The sequence below is a fragment of the Thamnophis elegans genome, chromosome 1, assembly GCF_009769535.1.
Source record: "Thamnophis elegans isolate rThaEle1 chromosome 1, rThaEle1.pri, whole genome shotgun sequence".
Lineage (NCBI taxonomy): Eukaryota > Metazoa > Chordata > Lepidosauria > Squamata > Colubridae > Thamnophis > Thamnophis elegans.
Genome location: NC_045541.1, coordinates 86,177,262 through 86,202,280, shown reverse-complemented (window position 1 = coordinate 86,202,280; position 25,019 = coordinate 86,177,262). Strand labels below are relative to the sequence as shown.

Here is a 25,019-nt window from a genome sequence, read left to right as displayed (position 1 = left end):
GTAGACTTTATAATTCTCTAGGTTGTAGAATATTTGGCTCAATCTCTTCTGAAGAAAAAATCCATTAAACTATCTTTTGATAGGTGACCACCCAGCTCCTGGTTTGAAAACCTCTAGCAAACAGGAATCTTATCAGTGTCCTAGGTGGACTCTTCCACTTCTAAGGCACACTTAACATAAGGAAATTCATCCAGCTATTCACCCCGAATCTCTTTTAATTTCAACCTATTGGACATCTCTGTGCCTCACTTTCAGGTTTGCTTCATTTTGAAGGCAGTCTTTTAGTTGTTTCTGGAGGCTGTCAGGTCTCCCTTAAATCTTTGTTTTTGAAAGGTAAACATAGCCAGCTCTTTCTTCTTAGGGTATTGTTTCCATGTATCTTATTTTTCTGGAAGTTTATCTCTGAAACCAATCTTGCTTATTATCCACATGTCTTTTAAACGATGATGTTCATAATTGGAGGCGAGTGTTTCAAGGGTGGTCTAACTAATACCAGCAGGAAGTCATCTCTCACAGTCTGAAGGTTATCCTTCTATTAAATGTTCTGTCAAAAATGCATTAACCTTTGTAGTTGCTTCATTGCATTGTTTATTCATATTCAGCTAAGGTCCACTGAGACTCTTTAATCTTTTTTCCCACATGCTGCTGTCAGATCAGGTCTTCCTAATTCTGTACATTCGCATTTGATTTTTCAACTAGTTCAGGGCTATGATTAAACATAATCTTTTAGGATTTCATTTTTGAATTATGATTTTGCCTTTCGAATATTACATAATTTCTCCAGTTTGGCATCAGCTGCAAATTAAGGAAGCTTTCCATCTCTTCTCTTCCCTTCCCTTTCATTCCTTTCCCTTCTCCTCCCCTCCCGTCCCTTCCTCTCTCTCTCTTCAATTTCCTTTGTATGGTTTACAATTTGAAAAGGGAGTCATGACCTTCTAGCTTGATTCTGTATATTACCGGTGGTAGAGGTAGATATATAAGCATCATGAGACAGAAAAGTCTGAAATTCTCTGAAATTCTATGCTTTGTCATTGAATTTAGATAGCTGGATGTTGAGTGCATTGGGACTGAAATGAGATCCTTGTGGGATTTTTTATTTTTTAAATATGTTTTAATATTGAATTACGCCAAGAAAAAAAAGCAAAACCTGTGAATTCAAACAAAACTGCATGCATATTTGATATGCATATACAGAGAGAGAGATGCACCATAAAAATTAGCCTAACAAATAAGAGAAAAGACAGTTAAATCAAATAATACAATACTAATAAATATTGATACATTTTATAAAAAACTCTTTTGAGCATGATAAATCCGGAACTTTTAATAAATAGACAAATTGTTTAAACATAATTTAGAAATACATGGACATCCTTAAACTTCATTTTCTTCCCAAAAATTACTATAGCAAGAATATTCAGTTAATAAGAAGTTGACAAGGGACATGACAATAGTTGAGGTAAACACCTCAAAAATATTATATCTCCAACATTGGAAAATGGATTTTTTGTAGACTTTCTAAGCAACCTTTGAAGAGTCTAATAAACCTGAAAAATATTTTTTGTGAATTAATATTATTCAACATTTCTTAAACTTGTGGAACTCCAGTTTCAAGCCCTCTATGTTATCAGTATATATTTTCTTTTTAATTGTCAATAAAACTGAATTGTAATACAAGTTAACAAGTGTGCCTACTGATATCATTGAAAAAGAAAGCAATTTTTATGGATTTTTATATTATGTTTGACAAGGAAAGCTTAGCGTTTGAGTTTTCCCAAAAAGTTAATCATTAATTTAGCAGTTTGTTTATTTAAGTAAAATTAACAGAAATCATCATTGAATATATGTCAATCTTGAAGTAATACTCATTTTCACAATATTTATTCTGTCCCATAAATACTTTCACCCGACTATTAAACTCACCATTAATCTCCATTATGAATTTGAAATATCATTTTTTATCAAAATGAGATGCTGGCTACCATATGTGGCCTATGCCTTGGTCTCCAGGTATAAAGAACTATTGAGTTGGGATCAGACAATTCAAAACATAAAGCACAACTAGTTTGTACATATATTACTTCAGGGTATGTTTGAGTTTAGTTAGAAGTAAATTGCATTAAATTAGTAGTTTCTTGTTAATGATTTTAGCATGATAATGCTATTCTTGTTCAGGTCATATAAGTTAGGTAGAGCCATTGGTCTAGTAGTTAAGGTACCAGGCTGGAAACCAGAAGACTGTGAGTTCTAGTCCTGTCTTAGGCATGAAAGCCAGCTGGGTCACTTTGGGCCATCACTCTGTCTCAGAACAACCCACTTCACAGCGTTGTGGTCCTCAAGAAAATGAAAGGAGGAGGGAGCATTATGTATTTTCGCTGCTGCCTTGAGTTACTTACAAAATAAAAAAGTGAGGATTTAAATTAAATAACAGGCTATTTTTCATTGTAGGAACAAACATAGCTACAGGAAACTAGTCTTATGGGAAAACAGGAAGACCCCATACCCATTTCAATATTAGAATAACAGAGTTGGAAGGGACCTTGGAGGTCTTCTAGTCCAACCCCCAATTCAGACAGAAAACCGTACACCATTTCAGACAAATGGTTTCTCTGATCACTCAACATCATCCTTTTGCGACTGAGCTGATTTTCTTTCAGCTCTGCTCTAACACAACTTCTTTTCTGCAGTTTACAACACTGGACCTCTGTGGGACTTGGCAAGGGGTTATTTTCCTATTTGCAGGGACTATTTTGCCATATTGATCACTATACTTTCCATTTTTGGAACTCAGAATTCTTTAATAAGTTTCCCAAGCAACCTTATCAGCAAAGTTAATAATTCTAATCATTTTCTAGCTTTTGTAGAAAAGTGCCTGCTTTGATTTTCTCTGTTCATATAATCAGGATGTGTTGAACTGTTGTCTCATTCCATTTTCCAGTCTCTCTTCTCAGTACAAAGGAAAAATGACAATGTCATGCCATCATCATAAATTTTAGTAGATATATAGGTTTATTTGTGAAGACTTGGATTGTCAGGGAGTTTTCCTCGCTTTCATCCCTCTCTCTCTCACACACACACACCGCCAAAACAGCCAGATAAAGCACAGCACATGTACTGAATATATGGGAAGGGGCAGGGATAGCTATGTATTCCATTTATGTTGTTTTAGATCAGGGGCTGGCCACTGAATCAAGATGCATCTGATTGGCTGATGGCAGTGTCCTCTATATTTTTAGCAACAGATTGCATAATTCACTCTGAATGGCCGAGTTTAATGGGAGTTAGAAGCATCAACTCTCCTAATCCACAGTGTCAGCAACAAATTTGTAGCATTTCAGATGGATTTATTTCTCAGACATGGCATTATGTCTTGAACAAAAGATCATTTTTCCTGCAAAACATAAGATAACCATTGAACTAAGAGTCTTTCTAGTATCCCTGAATGTATTTTCAGAAAGAAAAATATTTTTGAAGGTGTAGAAGCTTATCAGGCTAAGGTGCAAAAGCAGCAACACTATCTGAAATTCTTTTTGTGCCAAGCTGGTATAAGAGACCCAGTTTAGTGTAATGGTTAAAAGGGTACCCCAGTAGAAACCAGAAGGCTGCGACAACTACTCCTGCCTTAGGCACATAGCCACCTGGATGACTTTGGGCCATTTACTCCCTCTCAGCTCTAGGAAGAAGGCAGTTTGCCAAATGACTTTCAGAATGACTTTATCCTTGCAGTAGCCAGGAGCCAGAACTGACTTGAAAGCACAACACTAACACACAAAAACATTGACTTGTGCGGCAGTTTTGCAGCTATTCAGGAGGCAGAACAGAACAAAGAATGGCAAGCCTCTCTATTTCTAATAGCTCTATCAATTTCTACATTATAGACAAGAGTAAACTGATGCAGGTTTAAAAACTTTGAGTGCTCTTTCTCTCATACATTTGCTGAATCCTTTGACCATTTCTATAAAACCAAGACTGAGAGATGAGTGAGAAAACGATTCCTTATTTCAGGGAAGGATCTCTTTTATCTTAAGAGGTGTATGCTTGTCTGGTTTTGCCTTAATCTGTTAAGTGCACCCAGCCTCTAATGGGATATATACTAAAACAGGGATAAATTAAATTATGGTGATGTGGTAAATGAATTAGATTTGTGTATTGAAAATTGGGTCATAACTGACAGGCACAAATGTTTTTACTTGACTATTACAGTATAAATGTAATCACTGCTGCTTTGACTCTATAAAATACAACTTAAATTCAGATGCTGACAAAAATCTATTGCTAATTAATCACTACTGATTGGTACCTAATGGAGTGTTTTTTAAAAATATATTTTTTATTATTTATATATAAATATATTGAATACAATGTAATTGTCCTGATGTTCCACTTGCCATAAAACAAAGGTAAAAACAAAATAACATATATACTATTTAAACAGTATTGTACAGTAATTTCTGACCATCATATTCTAGTATGTTAGCTTATCTATCATTCTAATACCTACATTCTAATACATACATAGTATCTCTTTCCATGTCCACCTAACCTGATTCTTTTGCATTCCAACTTCTACCTCATGTTTCTAACCATTGGTAGAATCTAATCCATGCAGCATAGTATTCTATGCTATTTTATCTTTTATTTTTAGAATTAGTCTACCCATTTCCGCACAGACTAGTATCTTCCTTATTGTCTTCTCTTCTGAAGGACTGTTTTAGCTCTTCCACTGCTGCACATACACAATTCTGGCTCCCGTCAAGATGTGTAATATTATGTATAGTTGACTCTTTATCATAACCATCTGATATAATGCCTAATAAAAATAATTCTGGCTTAAACTGTATATGTTGTGGAGTGTTTTTGATTGTTACATAGATTTTTAAACATTGGATCTTTGAAACTTTAAATGACTGCCAAGTGCTAAAATCAGGTTTTGCTTTACCTGTGTTTTCTCCCATGCCCTGAATTTTTTTTAAGCAACCACACAACATTTTGCAGAGACGCCTCATGGAAACAAATATGTCACGATTGCGGCACAGCCGAGGGACGTGCTCTCAGAAAAACGATCCCTCAGCTCAGACAAATAAACTGAATCAAATGAAACTGGACAGTCCCCCCAAGACAGAGGAAGAGGACCTCATTGTCATCTGCTGTCAGGTAAGCTTTTGTGTCCTGCAGGAGATCCATTAGTCCAATTCCTTTACTTTCAAAAGGTCCTACATCTGAAGTAGTAGAACCTTCCAGAACAAGACTCAGGAGCATTCTGCTCCAGGCCTCCTCAAATCTGAGGATAAAGTTGAGGGCTGCCTGTATCTTGTTTGGATTAAACATCAGAGTTGGAAGTCATGAATGAAGGTGATATATATGTCCCAGGATAATGTTGCAGGATCTAATCTGGGTTGGTAACTAGGAGCAGAGGTTTTGTCTTCCAAGCTTTCAGATTCATTCTGGAACTCATCTGCAGGGAAGGCATGAGGGAGAAGGTGAGAGCTATGCTCTTTGGTTTAGGAGTGACACAAATGTAGCCTATGTGATTTGTGTTACAACTAACACAGCTATTCTTCTGATTAACTGTGATCATGGGAATCACTTCCAATAGCTCAGCTTCTGTCCTAAAGCCTTGGAGTTGTTCCCCATGTTCTGAGCAATATCTATTGAAATCCTTCACTAGACAAAACATTGACTCAACCCAATTTCCTGCAAATTAATTAAACTGGCTGAGTTTACACAATTCATTGAGGACATGTTAGGCAATTGCATTTTAGTCTTGTGTATGTTATGTATCTTTCATGTGTGAAGCAGTCTTAGTTCAATAAAACAATCATTCTGTTCTCCTTTGGTAAACATTATTGTGCACAGCACAGAAAAATAATAAACAATAACAAGGAAAGGAAAGGAAAGAAGTAAGAAAAAAAATCTGGCTAAATCTAGTATACTTCCCCACCATTTAGTGTGTTTCTCGGTACTTTTCTGATTTTACAAACCATCTTTGCTTTCACCAAGTTTATACTGTTTGATATATTGCCTTTTGTTTTTAAAACTTCTTACCTTTCCTTTTTTCAGGATTTTATTAATGCCATCATCCATGGTAACATTCATGCATCATGAATTTCTTAAATACCCTGTTCCCAGTGCATTCATTGTGCTTTTTTCTGACATATCCATCTCCCACTTTCATATAAAAAGGGGATATAAGTACACTTTCATATGCATCCCAACTTTTTTTTTCAGCAAACATTTTTTACATAGATTATATATGGCCCACTGTCTAATAGCGTTTGACTTCTTAAAATTTCTCCATTTTCTTTTCCCACCTAATAGTCCCAAAAATAGCATGGCTACATAACAGGGTTTTGAGCTTTCAAATATGAAATACATTTTAACTTGGAAACTACTCTTAATAATATTTCTGGGCTTTGGGTGAGTCATTGTCTCTTTGCTCACGTTGTGACACAGAGTTGTTACGATGTTTGTTTCTTGGTGTTCCCTTAGCATGCGTCTCTCCCTGCAAGGTAATATAATCAGGCTAGGTGCACAGGAAAAGATGCAAGCTCAGAGAACATCAAGAACCCAATAAGTCAGCCCTGTGAAATACATTCTCATTATGTCAGAGTTGTGAGCTGTTGATATTTCCTTGAGTTCCTAAATAAAAATCAATATAAAAATCAAAGAAATCCAAAGATTGGGTTTGTATGACCCAGTGGACCATAGATTATTCAAATATATTTTAGTCAAGCATTTTGTGCAACTTCAGCCCCTTGCTGTTAATTTATGGTATTTTGTTGTATTCAGTTTTCTGGAAAAACTGAATAACCCTTAGTTAAATCAAATGTGTCTAAGGGTCTATGTGAACACAGCTATTGTGTCCCAAATGCTTAGGGGTGGTAATGGAGATAGAACTTTTTGTCTAAAACTGTATCAAAAACCAATAGAAATACAGATAATTCACTTACCATCATCTGATATTTTGCAAAAATTCTATCTTTCTCTCTACAGTGTAATGGGAAGGAATTGCAAATTGTGGTTGATACTGGATGCCAACGCAATATAATTTCTTCTGCGTGTCTGGAGAGATTAGGGTAAGCAATACTCTTTGTGGACTGTAGCAATTGATGTACAGCAATTAAATTCTCTTGCTCTTACAAGCTTAGGTCATTATTGGTTGCACTGCTCAGTTACAGATTTAGGTTCTAAGGTTACCTTTGAAGTTGCAAGCTGAGCTAAAAGCTGCAGAAAGGGGGAAAAGAAAATTATGGAGTAAATTACAGAACTATTATTAGTAATAGTAGTACTGAATCAAATATTCTAACTCCAAGCAACATTTCTTTGGGCATCCGTAGCACCTCTCTTTCTGTCACAGAGTAATGATCTTGAAGGAAGCATTTAGAATACATAGATAGATAGCTTTTGTTATTGTTCCTTTACAATCATCTTTTGTGAAACAGTGTTTGCAAATTCCTGAACTGGTATAAAAATCTCCCTAGAAACAGGCTGAAACAGCTAAATGAGAATCTGTCTTTCAAACCAAATCTTAATCCATATAAGTTTAAACAACATAGGTCTGGAACAAGCAAACTGTGTTTCAATAAATTTAGAATGATACTACCCATTGGGAAAGAATTTTATTCCAATGGTAATTTGGTCTATTTTTTTCCTGTTTCTCAAATAGATTTGATAATTCTTAGTCTGGTGACCATGAAACACTTATTTTAGCAATAACAATTTACAGCCCAGGGGCCATCCCACACTGATTGCTGAGAAAATAAATGCCAGGTTTTTATAACTGTGTAATGACTTATTTATATAACACTGTAGCTCTCAGTGGTTGTGCCTGTAATGAACTGAGCACTGCTGAGCAATTTACAGTCTCATTACCCAAAGTCATCATTATACATTTAGTAGGAGTTTTACACTGTAAGTTAGTATTACTTCCCACAGAGTAGCTGGCACCTTTATTTCGGTATATTTCTGACTCAGGACTGGAAAGCAGGGTGAGGCTTCCCTTATTTCAGCACAGGGATGGACCAATTTTGACCCTCCAAGTGTCTCTTCAAATATCCGTCCCAGTTAGCTATATGGGATGGAGCTGTTGGAATGAGGGAAGCCATATATTACCCTGAACCCTGCCTTTCACAGCTGTTTGGCAGGAAATTAGGGGAAATGATGTCTATTTTCATACTGTCAAAAATTGTGGAGCAAGCTGTTGAGAGTGTCAAAATAATAAACCATAACCATTTTTTTATTATTTTATTGGATTGAGCCAGTAAACCTCCTCAGAAGTGTTACTTGTTAGCTAGTGAGAAATAGCCGTGATAAAATGCAGACTATTGATTATAGATTATTTTGTTTATTAATATGTAGTTAGATTCTTTTACTCCATTTTTATATAGGGTCTTCTCTGAAGTGAAGATTGATTTGATACATTATTTTAAAAAATTTATTTAGTTGGAACATATAGTCTCTCTGTACAACACTAGCTAAAGACATTGCAAGAGCAGCCCTTGAAACTATTCTGATACTTTATGAAATGTTGGCTTTTAGGACTTGTCACAAAATGTGTTGCATTCCAGCCATATCCTTCAAGGCGTTTCTATTCCTCCACCCACTGGATCTATGATTATTTGATTACTAGGTATATTCAGTGATATTTTCAATCCACCTTTAATTTTTTTCCAAAATATGTTTTATTTTTTCGCATTTTGTTACCTTCTCCAACTACCAGTTTTTATTTATTAGTAGTATATAACACTAATGTCTTGGTGGGGTGTTGAGGGCCATACTAGATTTTGCTTCATTTGCTGGGGCTGCATTGATAAGGAGAGTAGGGCCAGGATTTTAAATATATAATGTGAATATAAACATAGTAAAATTAATTAAAATATATTTAATAATGTTGTCCATGAAGGCAAATTTTGGAGCATTCTGTGGATACACCAAGATTTTGAACGGTTGCATAAGGCTCTTGGCCTTTCACATTCTGTATCCTTGTCACATAGGATTTGACCTCTAAAAACTGTGCTCTCTTCCTTCCCCTAATTATGTCTTTATTTGCACATGAGCTCCCTTCAGTGACATTTAGTTAGGGGAGAGCCCCAGAACATTTGAGAACTGAAGCTTTGAATCTCATAACAAATAGATGTTTCATACCAGTGAATTGTGACAGACAAGCTCATAAATTGGGTCTTAGAGAGCAAAATTTCACAGTGAATCACAGAAGGTTTAACCCCCAAACTCCTAGGGTTAATATTTAATTTAAAACTCATGTAGGCTTAGAGACTTCATGGTGTTCCATCAAAGAAATTACAGCTTATATTTATTGAGGTGGGAATAATAATAGTGTCGGAAAGAAGAACATTGTGTGTAGTCCTTACCATATGCAAATTATTTCTTTAGCCATGTATCTCAGTACATGGCTCAATACACGACTATTCAGGAAGGTAGCGTAGAACATACTTTGGTTCCATTCGATGCTTAAAAAAGGGAACTGGTGCTAGGATGCATGACATTGTCTTAATTATTTTCCTTTTATTAAAAAGGGAAAGATGTTTGTAGTTTGATTACTGTAAAAAAGAAGTAATTGTAAGTTAGAAATTCAATGAAAAATTCAACAAAAGCACTTTACATTGTCAAATCTATTGTTACAACAGGAAATTTCAAAATGTGAGGTTTGCCTGGCTTAATTATTAGTTTTATCACCACTCTTTGGTTGTGGGTGTCTCCTTTTGCACAGCTATCAACATGACTGATTTATTCCTGAAAACACAGATGATGTTTTTCTCAAAGTGTTACATTTTCTGGTTTTCAGGGGGAAATGAATTGAAATGTACAAATTGTCTCGTTTTTCTTCCTTGAAGTGATGAATACAGTAGTGACACTTTCAACTTTTAAAATTAAAATTTATGGTATGCCCATATTTCTATTTAACATACATGGGTTTACAAAGTTTTAATTAACACTAATTGTTAAAGATTGTCTTCACTATCCACAATATTTTTTTCTTGATCTGTTCTCTCTTCTAAAGCTATTCTATTGCATGAGACTGCATAATACTGTCAAGTTTTCTTTTTAAAAAATCCTATTGCCCAGGAGAAATCCATTTCTCTTATTAAATGGAACCTATTTGAAATTTAAAGTGACATGTTATACTGCACTTTATGCATAATTTCCCTTTCAAGTTTCTGCACTTTTCAGCATCACAGTAGGGTGGGCTAGCATTCATTTCTGTAATTCCTGTTTTCTATTGTGATTTTACATTATTTTCTCTTTCTGATTTTTTCTGAGCACTTTACTTTATAGAAATGATTGTCTTGTGATGTGCTTTGTTTAATCCATTTTACAATGAATGTCGCTGAGAAAGTTCCTCATTGCTGGCATATCTGTCAGATTTTTCTTTTTACTAGATCTTTCCTAACCCTGTTGCAGTCACCCATTACTGTTATTGTTTCCAGTTACTTTTTCATTTTAAGAATAAATGATGTTCGCAAAACCCTATTTACATGGCATTGTATGCCTCTCTTTTTTTGTTCTGAAATTCTCTATATTTGTATGAAGTGAGAATGCATCTAGTACTTATAAAAAAAATAGGGTATGGTGTGGAGGTTGTAGCATCTTATGGCCCTGGTTTTCTATAACTTCATAAAATGTAACAATTCAGAATGTAAAACAAACTTTCTGTATCAAACTGTTTTCAGCAGGAGAGGCTCCAGTACTTTGATGTAAAATTGACTCAAACACATAGCCTAACTAAGAAGAAGTCAGTTATGAGACTTATATATGTAAAAGCCAAGTTCTAATCTAGTTTAGCCATAAAATCTATTTTCCAGATTCACTTAATTTTACAATCACTTTTCTGGGATAAAGATGGATGGGAAGATAAAATAGGAATCTATTGGTAGTTTGTTAGACTTAAATTGATAAGTATAGATTTCCCGTTTAACTTCCTTATAAAAATAGCAACAGCACAGCACATTTCATATATATGCATGTATGTATATATTCATTTATTTAGAAGCCTCCCAAATCCATAGGATTCTGGGCAATTTATAATGGCAAAAATAATAAATACAGATAGTCCTCAATTTACCACCACAATTGAGCCCAATATTTCTGTTGCTAAGTGAGACAGATGTTAAGTCAATTTTTCCCTGTTTTATGACCTTTCTTGCCACAGTTGTTACGTGAGTTACTGAAGCTGTTAAGTTATTAACATGATTGCTAAGTGAATCTGGCTTCCCCATTGACTCTGCTTGTCAGAAAGGTACAAAAGGGATTCACAGAACCCTAGTACACCTCAACTGTCATAAATATGAACCAGTTGCCAAGAGTCCGAATTTTAATCACATGATCAAGAGGGTGCTGTAATGGTTGTATGTGTGAAAAACGGTCATAAGTCTCTCTTTTCAGTGCCGTTGTAACTTTGAACTGTCACTGTGAACTGTTGTAAGTTGAGGACAATCTGTAATAATAAAAGTGTACACCATGTGCATCCATAAAAACAAAAAAAGAAAAACCATATAAAATTCTAAAGGCATCTACCATAACCTAAGGCCCGGGACAGCTATGAGCATCCATTAGGATCCGAGTAGTAACACAAATTGCAGGTTTGCAATCATACAGGTAATGATAAACCTCCCATTGATCCACCCTTTTGTGTTTGGTTCCATTTTGTAGATTTCAGTGTTTAAGAAAAGCAAGTTTTTGCAACCAGAATGTTTTTCTATTTTTGTTGTTGATGTAGACTGACAATATTATCTCCAACTGCTTCCAGGGCAAATCTGTTTTATTTTGAGGTTGTTGGAATAAGCATGAAATATAATGTAATAAACAATACAAATTGAGATGGCATAACTGCAATGGATATAGATAAAAAGAAGTACATCCTTCAGAATATTCAGAAATTACAGCAGAGGCAAAGAAAATCAGTGATTTAAGTTTTTTGAATTGCAATGCAGTTGCATTGTCCCAGGGTCATGTGATCCCAATTTGTGACTTTCTGACAAGCAAAGTCAATAGAGAAGACAGATTCACTTAATTTAACAACTGCTGTGATTAACTTAACAAATGTTCAAGAAAAGTCGTAAAAAGGGACTAACTCACTTAACAAATGTTTCCACTTACCAACATAAATTTTGGGCTCAATTGTGATTGTAACTCGTGGACTTCCTGTAGTATTATATTTAAGAAGCTGGTGCAAAAAGAAAAGAGATGCTGGGTACATTTGAAAAAGGAACTTTTTAATGATACCATTAATAGACAGAAAAATAGATTCTTCAAAGAAGCAGCATTAAAGTGCCTTTAGCTCTGGCTCATCTCTGCATAGGTCATGAATCAGTCATGAATGAGTCATCTTGCAGAAGGGAACAGAAGAAGAGTACCTTAGAAATGTTACAAATGAAAACAGGTTCTCACAGAACAAAAAATAAATATTACTTTCAGACTAATAGCTTTTTAAGATAATTTTTGGTGGGAACGAAGGTCGGTGCAAAGGGAAAGAACAGCAAACAACAGTGATTGCCTTCAGGACTATTTTGTTCTGATTCACGAATTGCGTACCCGTTCACTGTCACTCCAGTAAAAGAAAGTGAAGAGAAAGATTGTGCTAAAGGTCATCTTTCAATTAGATATTGATATTCAACTATTTTAAAGATGTATTATTAACAAAAAAATCATTAAAAGTCATTATATTATCCTTTTTTGTATGTGTACTATCAACAGCAGCTGCAGCTATATCACCTTGGACTTGAAAGTAGTATCTCTGTGATTGCTGCACAAAATAGGTTACATCTTATGGAAAAAATATGTTTGGACGAGGTGTAATGAGTTTGATAAATATTGTGAAAATTGAAGATGAATTCCCTGAAATAAGATATTCAGATAAGGAATTGTGAACATAAGAGTAAGGGGAGGAGTAACTATGCTGCAGTCTTCTAAATTGATTAATGAAAATAGGGAAGAATGTCAGCATTGCAATATTAGTGGTTTTTATGCATGCAGGAGGAAAGGAAAGGAATCACTGCAGATTTTACTCCACTAGTAATTGCTGACTATAAGGGGCAGTGCTCTTCTCTGTTTGAGGCCATGAGTCAGCTCTGTCCAAAGATATTTCCGTGGTCATGTGGCCAGCATGATATCATGGAACGCTGTTTCCTCCCCACTGAAATGGTACCTATTTATCTACTTTCATTTGCGTGTTTTTGAATTGCTAGGTGGGCAGGAGCTAAGTGAAACAGGTGCTCACCCCACTGTGCGGTGCTCGGGTTTTGAACCCAGGCTATCAGCTTTCTAGCCAACAAGCCCAGTGTCTTAACTGCTGAACCATCTCACCGCCCTCTGATGCTCAAAGTATAAGAAAAATAAGATAAGGTTGAACTGTTATTACATGAGGGGAAATATGATGTTGCTGGTATCACTGAGATCTATTGGAATACTTCTCGTGATTAGAATTAGAATGCAGAAATTGGAAGATGTAACTTGTTCAAAAGAAGCAGAGCAAAAATAGAATATTTGGTTATTGGGGGAATGAATCTGGTGTCATTGTTGACCATTTGATTTAAAAGAAATAAAAGAGGGGATTAAAACAACATAGTTGTTGATATCTAGTGTACATTTTCCAGCCAAGAAAAAGAAGTGGACAAAGTTTTCTAAAAGCACATTATGAATCTTCTTCAAACTCAGGAAGGAATAGAATGATCTCGTATCATAGGGGAGATAAATTCTGTGTTGCATATCTTTCCAGAAAATGTCTGACTTCTCTTGCTATTAGCTTTCTTTCATTTAGAACATTAATTAAGTAACAGACAGATCAGCTAATCTTGCTTAAACTGAATAAACAAAACTTAACAAAGTGAAATGAATAGGAATTGGGGAAGAGGACCAATAATTAAATAATGGTACTCTTGATTTTAAGATCACCTAAACCTGAGTATATATGAATATGTTTATTCATTTTCTGTCATCTAATTCCCAATTACTCTGGGTGGCTGACAACTAAAAGAAAATGCAAAAAACAGATTTTAAAAGGGGGATAAAAATGGCGAGAAGAATAAATTAGACAGGAATAAAGCAAGGTATCTTCACTCTCCCTCACCAAAGGTTTAGATAGTGATCTACAGGGTAGGTGCCATCCAGATTTTGAGGGGAATCTTATTCCAGAATGCTGGTGCTACAGAGAAGGTACACTTACAGAGTCCCTATATAGATGATATTGTTGAAAGTTTGCCAATCCTACAAAATTGAATCAGCTGGGCAGATACTGTAGTATGAGAGACAGGTGCTCCTCAACTAATCATGGCTCTATGCCATGTACTGTATGCTTTTAGCTTTGACATAAAATATAAAGAAGGTAATACTTAATGACCTTACATGAGTTCAGACAGACAATGCCAATTATTTTACATGCTAATATTGAAGAAGTTTGACTTCTTGGTTTGGCTGATCTTCCATTTCTTGCTTTTGAGAATTTGAGGTGAAATCCTATTTACTGGCCAATGTCATTCTTATCAAAAATAGGGAGGAAAGAGGACCCAGGAAGCCACAGGTCAACCAATTCAATACCAGTACATTGGAAGATTCTAGAGAAGATTACAAAAGAGCTGATGTGTACATATAAAAAAAACCCTACAGAATAAGGTTTTGTAAGCAAATCTTCATATGTAGATTGGCTGATACACAAGTCATCTAATCTTTCCTTAGCAAGATTGCTGAGGTTTATTTTTTATGATTGCTACAGTTAAGATAGCTATTTCTTCCATCATTCCTGTGATCTACAAAGAAAAGTTTGATTAAAATAGAATAAGATTCTGGGCCTGCCTACTACTAGCATAGAATGTATTTCCACTGAAATTTCCTGCACCTTTGGCAGAAAAACATTTGTCCTGCTCTGGTCCAGAATCAGTAGGAGAGTAGAAGATTTTTGAGATTTTACATGTAGAAAGAATTGAGCGGGTACTATTTCCTTTATTTCAGTAAAACCTCACTTTAATGAACCAGATACTGTACAGTGGACACATTGTTCAGACTCTACCCCATTTAATTTACTAATGTCTATTAAGTTGAGGGGTTTATTATTAATCATGCTATTTACACAGATGACATAAAATGACATCAGTTTAGCAGATGTTCAGATTTTATAGACAGCTCTTCCCACAAATCGCCCTTGAAATCAAGATTTTACTATATTCCTATGTGAAATTGCTTCTGTTGAAATTCTTATCCTATGTGACAATGGATTTCTGTTTCCCTTTGCACTGACCTTTACATTGTATTGTGTCTCTCCCCCACCCCCAAATTTTAGATTTTAGATTTTATTCAGTTTGTATGCCGCCCTATTCCCGAGAGACTCAGGGGTGGCTAACAATCAGAAAGGGAAGGGGGTACAAAATAAAAATAAAAAGACAAACAGTTTAAAAATACAACAACAGTCGTAATCTCGGCTGGGGCTGAAAGATTTAACTGCCCCAGGCCTGCCGGAACAGCCAGGTCTTAGTAGCTTTGCGGAAAGCCGGAAGGGTGGTAAGGGTCCAGATCTCAGCGGGGAGATCATTCCAGAGGGCCGGAGCAGCCACAGAGAAGGCCCTCCCCCGGGGAATTGCCAGTCAACACTGGCCAGCAGATGGAATTCGGAGGAGGCCTAGTCTGTGGGATCTAATAGGTCTTTGGGAGGTAATTGGCAGGAGGCGGTCTCTCAAGTACCCAGATCCGATACCATGAAGGGCTTTAAAAGTAACGACTAGCACCTTGAAGCGTGTCCGGAGACCAATAGGCAGCCAGTGCAGCTTGTGGAGGATAGGTGTAACGTGGGTGTACCGAGGTGCACCCACAATCGCTCGCACGGCTGCATTCTGGACAAGCTGAAGTCTCCGAATACTCTTCAAGGGCAGCCCCATGTAGAGCGCAAATGCTGCTATTATACATATTCCTAATAACTTGCTATTCTGAGTCACTTTTTTTATTTTTATTCTTTTCCTGCTTTCGAGTCTTAATTTCTAGCAACTGCCTGAACTAGTCCCTGCAATTTTCTTGGCAAGCTTTTTCAGAAGTGGTTTTCTGCTATTGCCTTCTTCAAAGGGCTGAGAAAAGAGTGACTTGTCCAAGGTCACCCAGCTGGCTTCATGCATAAGGCAGGATTAGAACTTATGGTGTCCTGATTTGTAGCCTGGCTGTGTTCTGAATACTACTAATTGTTCCCCATCAACAACTGATAACATTTTTAGATCAATTGCAAAAAACTAACTTTCTACACATCCCATTCTAGACCATTTCTTATACACTGGGGCTTTTGGTTTGAGTTGTGTTATGTGTTGCATGAATTTAGCGGAGGAGGGCAAGGTTAAATTTTCCGTTGAAAATCTTCACACTCAGAAACATCACATATATCAGCTGAGTTCTAAAATAAGATCAGAGCACACATGCACAGGGGAAGGTGCAAAAATGCTCAAGATGGTATGTTAGTGATGATTAAAATATTAGAGTAGCATTAAAAAATCAAGATAGAAATCCATTCTCAGCCAAAGAAATTCAGTGGGTGACTTTGCGCCAGTCACCCTGTTTTGACTTAGTTTTCAGGGCTGTTACGGGACTAAAATAAAAGACGATCACTATGTAAATTGCCTTGTAACCTAGAAAAAAAGGTGGCATATAAGTTTTTGCAAAAATAAATCTAAAAAAATAAAAGGAAAAACAATTTGTAAGTTAAATAATATGGAAATCCTTGAAAGAAATCTGATGATAAACCTATGGATAACAATTTTGATTCAGTGGGAGGCACTGGTTTTTTAATTGAGGGCCATGCTTGAAGTGGGATGCTGGGCACCTCGTTCCAAAAATACGTGGCCAACACAAAAATTAAATTTGCTTATTTTTATTTTTCTGTCATGTTAAAAATTATACTTTGGTGATGATAGGGGAGGCTTTGGGAATCATACCTAGGACTATCAGGAACCACTTGGAAGTCCACAGATTGTATATCCCTTATGTAAGGGAACAACAAAAAGGTCAAAAACTAAAAGTGGCTTTATGATTCACATTTGATACTCGACAGAGCAATAGAACATTGTGTATTAGCAAAATATGAAAGGTTTGCCAATTGTTAAAATTATCTTAACTATTTTTTTTCCTATTTTTCATGAAGGCAGAATAGCACAATCTGCTTTTTAGCACAAACATCCTTGCTGTCCTTCCCTGTAAAAAAGTGGCTTAAAAATCATGAACTGAAGTGAACAGATGCTCCAAAAAATGGTCTTGTAATTCAATATTTCAGATTCTCTTTTCTCAGTGTATGTTGATTAGACACCATATCTAAACCATATTGTGGGAGATTGCATCACTAGCCCTTTTGCTTTGTTTCAACATTTTTAAACATAATTTTCTCAATTTTAGTTTATAAAACAATATTTAGCCATACAACTTTATATACCCAATAGTAATTTTTATATACCGGTAATTGTTTCTTTGTTACCAATTCTGCTTTCTCACTTTCATTAGGTGAAATTAGAATTACTTTTCTTTCTTTGTTAGTACTCTTAGAGAGTTCAGGAAAAGAAATTACATCTTCTTGCCATTCAATCAGCTGTCCAGCACTAAGGAACTAAGCATGGTGGGAAAACCATTACAAAATACCCAAGCTTCGGGCTAGATCTGGAAGTTGAAAACGCAGCTCAAAGAAAATGAACAAAACTTTTTTTGCTGCTTGCAAGAAAGTTACTTGACCATGGCCAGGAAGACTATGTGAATTATACCCAGCCTGAAAGAGCTGACTAGTGTTGCAATAAGCTTTATCTTAGGAAACTGGACATGCATGTTGTAGTAATATTTTATTCACAGTAGAAGGAGGAGAGAGAGAGAGGAAGAGGAGGAGGAGAGGAAAAAAAGAAAGAAGAAGGAAAAGAGAGAAGGAAGGAAGGAAGGAAGGAAGGAAGGAAGGAAGGAAGGAAGGAAGGAAGGAAGGAAGGACTGACTTGGCTTCAAATAGATATTGGGTTAGACTGGTATGTTTAGGGTTACAGAAGACCCAATGAAATCCAATCAAATTCAATTAATTATTTACACCTAATGACCCAAATCTAAAGCTATAACATTATAAGCTGCTAGATATATCCTGAGAGACTAGGGTGTGGCTACCCTGAATCTCTCCCCCCCTTCCAGTTTGGGACTGTATAGATTCTTAATCTAGGCCTCTCTGGCAAAACTCCATGTTGCCAAAACTTCCCTACTGCTTCTCTACATATTCCATCACACCTCCTCCCAAAAATGAACCTACTTCTGATTTTAGCACAGTTTTATTTCCATATTCAGGCTAAAAGAGCATATGAAAACCTGCAAAGCAGAAGGTGAGAAGATTTCATTGCCACATAATATGAAAGCGATTGGTCATCTGGAACATCTGCCTCTTATAATGGGGACTGTCCATGTAGATTGTTCTGCAGTTGTTGTGGCTGGTAAGTGTTTATAGACACATTCATCAGTAAACTTTTAGAGCCATGAATGATAAACCAATTTCCTGCCCCTGTGCCCCTAGAATTGCCCTCTGGAATTATATCCCCCAAAGATTTGTGTGATTTTCACCCAGGTGATGTTCTGGTAATCTTTTACAGAGTAGCTGTTCTTTCAGGCTACAGGTGGTTGTGGACCTCTGTTGACTGTGTTTTATCGTACACAAAGTGCAGATTGTCTGGACGTAGGGTTTTTTTCCTTGCTGTTTTCTGTCTTTTAACTGTAAGCTGCCCAGAGTTGTTCTAGAATTGGGCAGCCTCTGAATTTTTATAACAGTAACTCCTGGTTATGTTGGTTGTATAGAATTTTGCAACAAAAACTTTTGTTTGGTAGTAATGGAACATGCCTGTTCCACAAATATGTAGAGATAGTTCTCGACTTCATCTGACAACCATTTGAAGTTACAACAGCACTGAAAAAAGTTACTTATGACTATTTTTCACACTCATGACTATTGTAGCATCCCCATGACCATATGATTTATATTCAGATGCTTGACAACTGATTCACATATCCTTAATGTGCTTCATAGCAACAGATCTCTAAACAGCTTTCTTTTAAATGCATCTTTCTGAATAGCCTTTGTATTTTTTTCCAGAAGGTAATGAGAAAAGCTGCTCCCTGGGATTACAAACACTGAAATATTTGAAGGTAAATATATCTTTTCTTGGTCTTCTTCCTTTTGCACATCTTTATCCTTTTTACTCAAGTAATTTTAATTATTCATAATGTATTTCATTAATCTTTATTTCTTAGTGTGTGATAAACTTGGAGAAACAAAATCTGATCCTGGGGAAAACAGACAAGGAAGAAATTCCTTTTGTCAATAATGCTTCTATTCATGAAGAGAAGTGAGTGTTTTAACTGTCAAGCTATACTGATATTTAAGATGATGTTTGGTATATAGTTAAATTATTAGCATGATGAATATGTGGGACAAATGGTTGGGATTGATCTTGTTTGTTGCCAGAGAGCTCTCCTGATTGTTCACCATGCACTATCAATGGTGTATTTATTACATTATTGAAAATTAGCATGAATGACTACCCAGAAAGCTTTCAATGCTAAGTAATATGTGGTGGAAAGCTTGGGTTTTTCAATGAATAAACAGTCACATCTGAATATTCATGTGCTAGAAATGTGTTTTCCATTCAGTAACTTTTGAACTTGCTTTCTTGATGGCATTTTATCATTTCTCTTGGTACTCATCATCATACTAGCTGGGTAGTATAAATTGGTCTTAAAATACATATTTTCTAGAACCTTGAAATGCAGATACTATGGTCAAATTTTATTAAATTCAAACTAATGGTATTGATCTAAAATCTGTCATACAACTAATAGATATTTTCTCCAGATCTTCTACATGGGCTTCCCTGTTGAACTTTCTGTTTTGACTAACTGCTTGCCACATGTTTCCAAAAGAAACAAAATAATGAGATACTGTTCAACATGCCAGATTCTAAAGAGAGCCGTGTTACCACTTTGCTCCTAAACTATTTATGTGAGTACTTTGGGAGAGTTGTCATGGCTGCCTCAGGCAGTTGATGTAAGATGCCATGAAAGCAAGGAAGCAATATTTCATTTGTTACCGTGTTTTTAATAATACAACATTTTTCTGCCTTTTTGGATGCTGTGCTTTTTATTCGTGGGAGATGGACAGTGGGTAATCTCAGGCAGCAAACAATCTTGGACTGGTCCTGTCATAAAGTTGACTCTTAAGAAATGGGATCTTCTGACAAAAGACAATGCTACAGTAAAACAGACATTTAAAATTGTTCCAAGAACTTTTGTTACCAGCTTCTCTCCCTTAACTATGTCAGACATTAGAGTGATGAAATTTGTAAGATTTACAAACAGCTGGAAAGAAAATATGAGGTGCCTTACTTGCTAAACAGTTATTTCCTAGGGCACATCCTCATGGCAGCCACCTGCGCTCCTGGTTCAGTGCTGTAGCACACAACTGGAAGCCTGGGAAGTGTCCCTGGAAAAGGCAGGTACCTTTATCCTCCAGATTTGCTTGTGCTAGCCATACAGATGGCATTGCCTTTCAGTTTTTCCTATCAGAATGGGGAGTAGTCCTGGCTCTCTTGGAGTGTGTGGCTTTTATGTATTGCATGAGCAGAGCGTCTACTGGGTATATCCTTGCTCTAAGAGTTGGGAGGTGGGGGGAAAAGGCAAAAAATAACTCTCTTTTGAGAGATTGTTCTATTCATCTCATTTCAGCACCGCTGAGGCATGAAGAGAATATAATGCTGACTTTGGAGAAAGAGAAATACTGTCTGGTTGAATAAGAAGATGTCAATACCAATAATTTCAAACTGCTAGACTACAGCTAGACTGTAGCTAAATGAAACAACATATATTTTTCAGGAGTTTAGGACAGAATCAGACTTTCACTTATCATATTGAAAATCTGGGTTATGATCGGTAAATGGACATTTAAGTCCAGTTTTAGAAATGTTGTTCTCGGTATAGCCATCCAAGTATGAAAATATTTATTTTTCCAGACTCTACTGAAATCTAATTTTTGTTACAAATTTTTGCTTCCTGCAAAATTGGGGTTGGGGAGAAGACAATTTTGTAACTTTCTTTTTGGAACCAGTTATGTTTAGCTGCTATGAATAGTTTCTATTAATCAGCTTTACAGAGCATACTTTTCAGTGGTTAACAGTGAATTGTTTAACATCATTCTCTCATCTGAGTAATTCAAGCAAGTTGTGGAGGATTTTTTTTAATTCAAAGGAATATAGTTTGGATAATTGATGGTAATAATACAATTTGATCTAAGGTTCTTATTGAATAGCATTTTAATTATGGACATTGTTCTTTGGGTGGAAATGGAAAGAGGCACCATTTTCACCAATTTGCCTCGCCTCTTCTAAATCCCAAAGAATTGGTAGGCTTTCAAGACTAGTATATAATTGAAAGGAGAAAGTGGGCCTTCAGGGAAGTAGGAAAATCACGTCCCTTCACGTCCCTAATTTCTTCTAGTAGCAGATTCAGATTTCTTCCCACAAATGAAAAGAACCCTTCTATTCTTAGAAGGATTACTTTGTCTTTAGTCCTGTGTATTTTTCAAATGTATGTATTTCTCAGAATTTTCAGAACTTTCCTTCCAAATGAAATGTTGATGTTAACAGAAAGAAGTTGGAAGCCAAATTTTATTTTTTTAAATCACAATACAGCCTTGAAGAGAATTTCAGTATCTGCTAGTTTTAATGCTAATATTTACTATATGAATATAATCATACATAAATTTGGCTGCATGGCAATGTATCATTAAATTTGAGAACTCAATTAGTCCCTTTTTTGCTTGCCTAGATTTAAATATGGATGTATCATTTTAATGGCAAGATACCTCATCATCTTATCCATCATGATTGTCCATTTACTGCTAGTAATGTATTTTTTTCTGACACACTGACATACTCATACTTGCCAAAGAATCTAAAAGTGTGTTTTAAGGCTGATCCAGTCTCCTTGTTCAGAATCTGTTTGAGCATAGATCATAGCAAGATAAATATGTGTATGTATTAAATGTCACAGGAAAGAGTCTTTCTAGGACAACATATTCATTGTCTCTGTTTTTAGCCATACTTTCTTTGGGCTTCTCACTAATGGGTGACTACTAGATTCTCAATAATATCAACAATTACCAAACAGTGTTAACCATTTAATAATATATTCAGTTCTCTTTCTAACTTTCTCTTCGTAATTTAAAATTTCCAAGAAGGCTGTAATATATATGTATGTGTGTGTGTGTGTGTGTGTGTGTATGCATGTATGTACATTTCCAAAGTGACATTTTCTTGTGTTTTGCTTTTGAAACATCTAATTAACTGTGAATTAGAATAAGTCTATTGAGACTTTGCACACAGGATGTTCACTTTCCATTCATCTTAGGATTCCACTACAAATGAGGTGGTCTGCAAATTGGAGTATGCTGCAGCAATCATAAAACTGTGGCAACCTGCACATAGAAATGCATAGAGCTACTTAATTACCTTCACACTATTATGACAAGATGCAAGATTATCCTAAGAATATTTCTTGCTTGCGCACCAACTCATGCAAACAAAGGTATCAAGCAATGTATATTGGGCAGCTGTTTTAACATACATTCACTATTTAAGAATATTGGGAGCTGTTCTGTAGATAATCTTTCATCACTATTACTCTTCAATCAAGATATTTCTCCTGAGCTTCTGTTCTTAGTACAGCTAAAGCCATTATAGCAAGATTGAGTTGCTATGATTACTAGCCTTGAATTCTATGGGCCATATAGTTAGCATCACAGATATGCTTCTAATTATAATATATTAAATGTTTTGCTGGAAAGGGGCTTCAGTAGAGTTGTGTGTGTGTCTCTATGTGTGTCTGTGCCAATATCAATATAATGGGATGCAAAAACAGTTTAAAATACATTGCATCCTTATTAACTTATTAAATAAGGATTTGTATTGAATATGTATTTACATTGTTAAGAACTATCATTAAACCAATGAAAGCACTGGAAGCTATTTCTAATGAATGATAGCCAACATTTTTGGAGTCAGGTCCCTTTTTTATAATTTGATTTATTCAGTCTATATTTGAAGAGAATATGCTACAGTATAGCTAAAATGCATCTACGTCTGGACCACCAAGTCCGTGTTTTAATAAGATATAGTTTAGCTTCCGGCAATTGGATTGGCAACATCTGTTCAGCATTGTCTATCACATTATTGACAAAGTACAAGTGCTTGGAAATATTTTTTTGTGTGTCTGTCATTACTCTGGTTAGTATTTATAATATTTGTATATATTTTTAAAAAAGAAAAATTCTGTGTTTGCAAGATGGACTGCACTATGTATATCTCTGGTTTAAAAGAAATATATATTTGTTTAAGTAATTATGCTATTGGTTTCATGAATTTATTACTTGAGTGTTTATTACTGTGCTGACAAACATTAAATATAATAAACTTCTATTAAAGTATACATGGTTGATTTTTAAATGCTTTCCAGGAGCCTCATTCACTGGGTTCACTCTGATTTTTATTCTGTTATTCTGTTTTGCCCATTCGGAATACCTCATTTTTGTCAGGCAAATATGGAGCTCCTTTATGAGGAGTGCTCTGTGACTCTAGAGATGAACTATAGATCTGTAGGATGAAAAGAAAAACACTGCTGCCATCTGCTTTGGCTGGCCCAACTTGGCAGGGTTTAGGAAATGGATGCCCCACACTAAATTTCCTCTCCCACTTGCCCTTATTTTCAGTTTTGTGCCATTAACAACAGAATGGTTCTTACAGAAGACTGAAATGCAACATGTACTTTGTTTTCTATAGAAAAACCTTTCTGTGTATGTTATGCTTGGATTACTTATTTAATACATTGAGTATTAGATGTAGTATGTTCTCTCAAATTAATACCTGGAATTAGAATTAGATTCCTATACTCAGTATTTGTATGCAGTTTCTTCAGCCTTTTGTGAGGGATTCCTTCCAGAATTTTCTTTTTATCTCTCATTTTATCACAGATTCTTGTGTGTGTGTGTGTGTGTGTGTGTGTGTGTGTGTGTGTGTGTGTGTGTATGTATGTATGTATGTATGTATGTATGTATGTATGTATGTTATATATGTGCTGATAAATAAATAAAGGGAGACTAGTATAGATCTATTTCAAGCTATTTACCTCTCATCAGCTAGCCATACCCTTACTGGGAATTGAGCCTGTGCTGTATTGCCTCTAAGGCAGATGTGTTAACCATTGAGCCACAGAGCTCGACTCCTTATCAGCCAGCCAGGGTGAAAGGTATCTATTTAGATTTTACAACCTCCGGTATGCCCAAATATGGGAGGAAGATCACTACTTCCATTCTCTTCCATATATATATATGAGAATCTGTGATAAAATGAAAGATAAAAAGACATACATACATACATACATACATACATCATACATATATATATATATATATATATATATATATATATATATATATATATATATATATATATATATATATATATATAACATTGACAATGGAGATAAGATGCTTCACCATATCAAAACTAGTTTAGATGCTCGTCTTGTCTCCATTATTTTTTCAACTATTGTTCTTCTTTGTAATGTGTGCATATTTCGGTGAGCTGGCCTTTCATCAACATAAAAGTCTTCTTTCAGAATTTGCTATTGCTATTTCAAAGACTACAAAAGGATGGCATATTAAATCTGGAGGAAGAAGCATCAATACCTACTTTATGCTGATGACATTAGTCTGATAGCTGAATATGGAAATGACCTATAAGCTCTAATGAAAGTCAAGGAATACAATGAAAAAAGTGAATTAAAATTTAATATAAAGAAAACCAAACAATAAGAGGTACAGCAATCAGCCTTAGAACTGACAATGAAGATATCAAAAGTGTGGATCTTCTAGAATCAACTGCACAACCGTAATGTCCATTCAGGTCCAGGTTTCTATGATGTCAGAATATCCCTCTGAAAATAAAACCTGAGTTCTTTTGCAATAGTGCTAAGAAATA

At 35.5% G+C, this 25,019-nt stretch overlaps 1 protein-coding gene across 1 annotated transcript in view; it reads left to right on the top strand.

Moving 5' to 3' along the window:
- NRIP3 (nuclear receptor interacting protein 3) overlaps positions 1-23,344 on the top strand; it is a 30,939-nt gene extending 7,595 nt beyond the window's left edge. Inside the window, exons 2-7 of the mRNA XM_032225067.1 lie at positions 4,975-5,154; positions 6,994-7,076; positions 18,289-18,431; positions 19,085-19,137; positions 19,243-19,337; positions 20,713-23,344. Coding sequence (XP_032080958.1) covers positions 4,975-5,154; positions 6,994-7,076; positions 18,289-18,431; positions 19,085-19,137; positions 19,243-19,337; positions 20,713-20,728 — 570 coding nt within the window. The 3' untranslated portion in view covers positions 20,729-23,344. The remainder of the gene's footprint in view (positions 1-4,974; positions 5,155-6,993; positions 7,077-18,288; positions 18,432-19,084; positions 19,138-19,242; positions 19,338-20,712) is intronic.
- Positions 23,345-25,019: the final 1,675 nt, after the last annotated feature.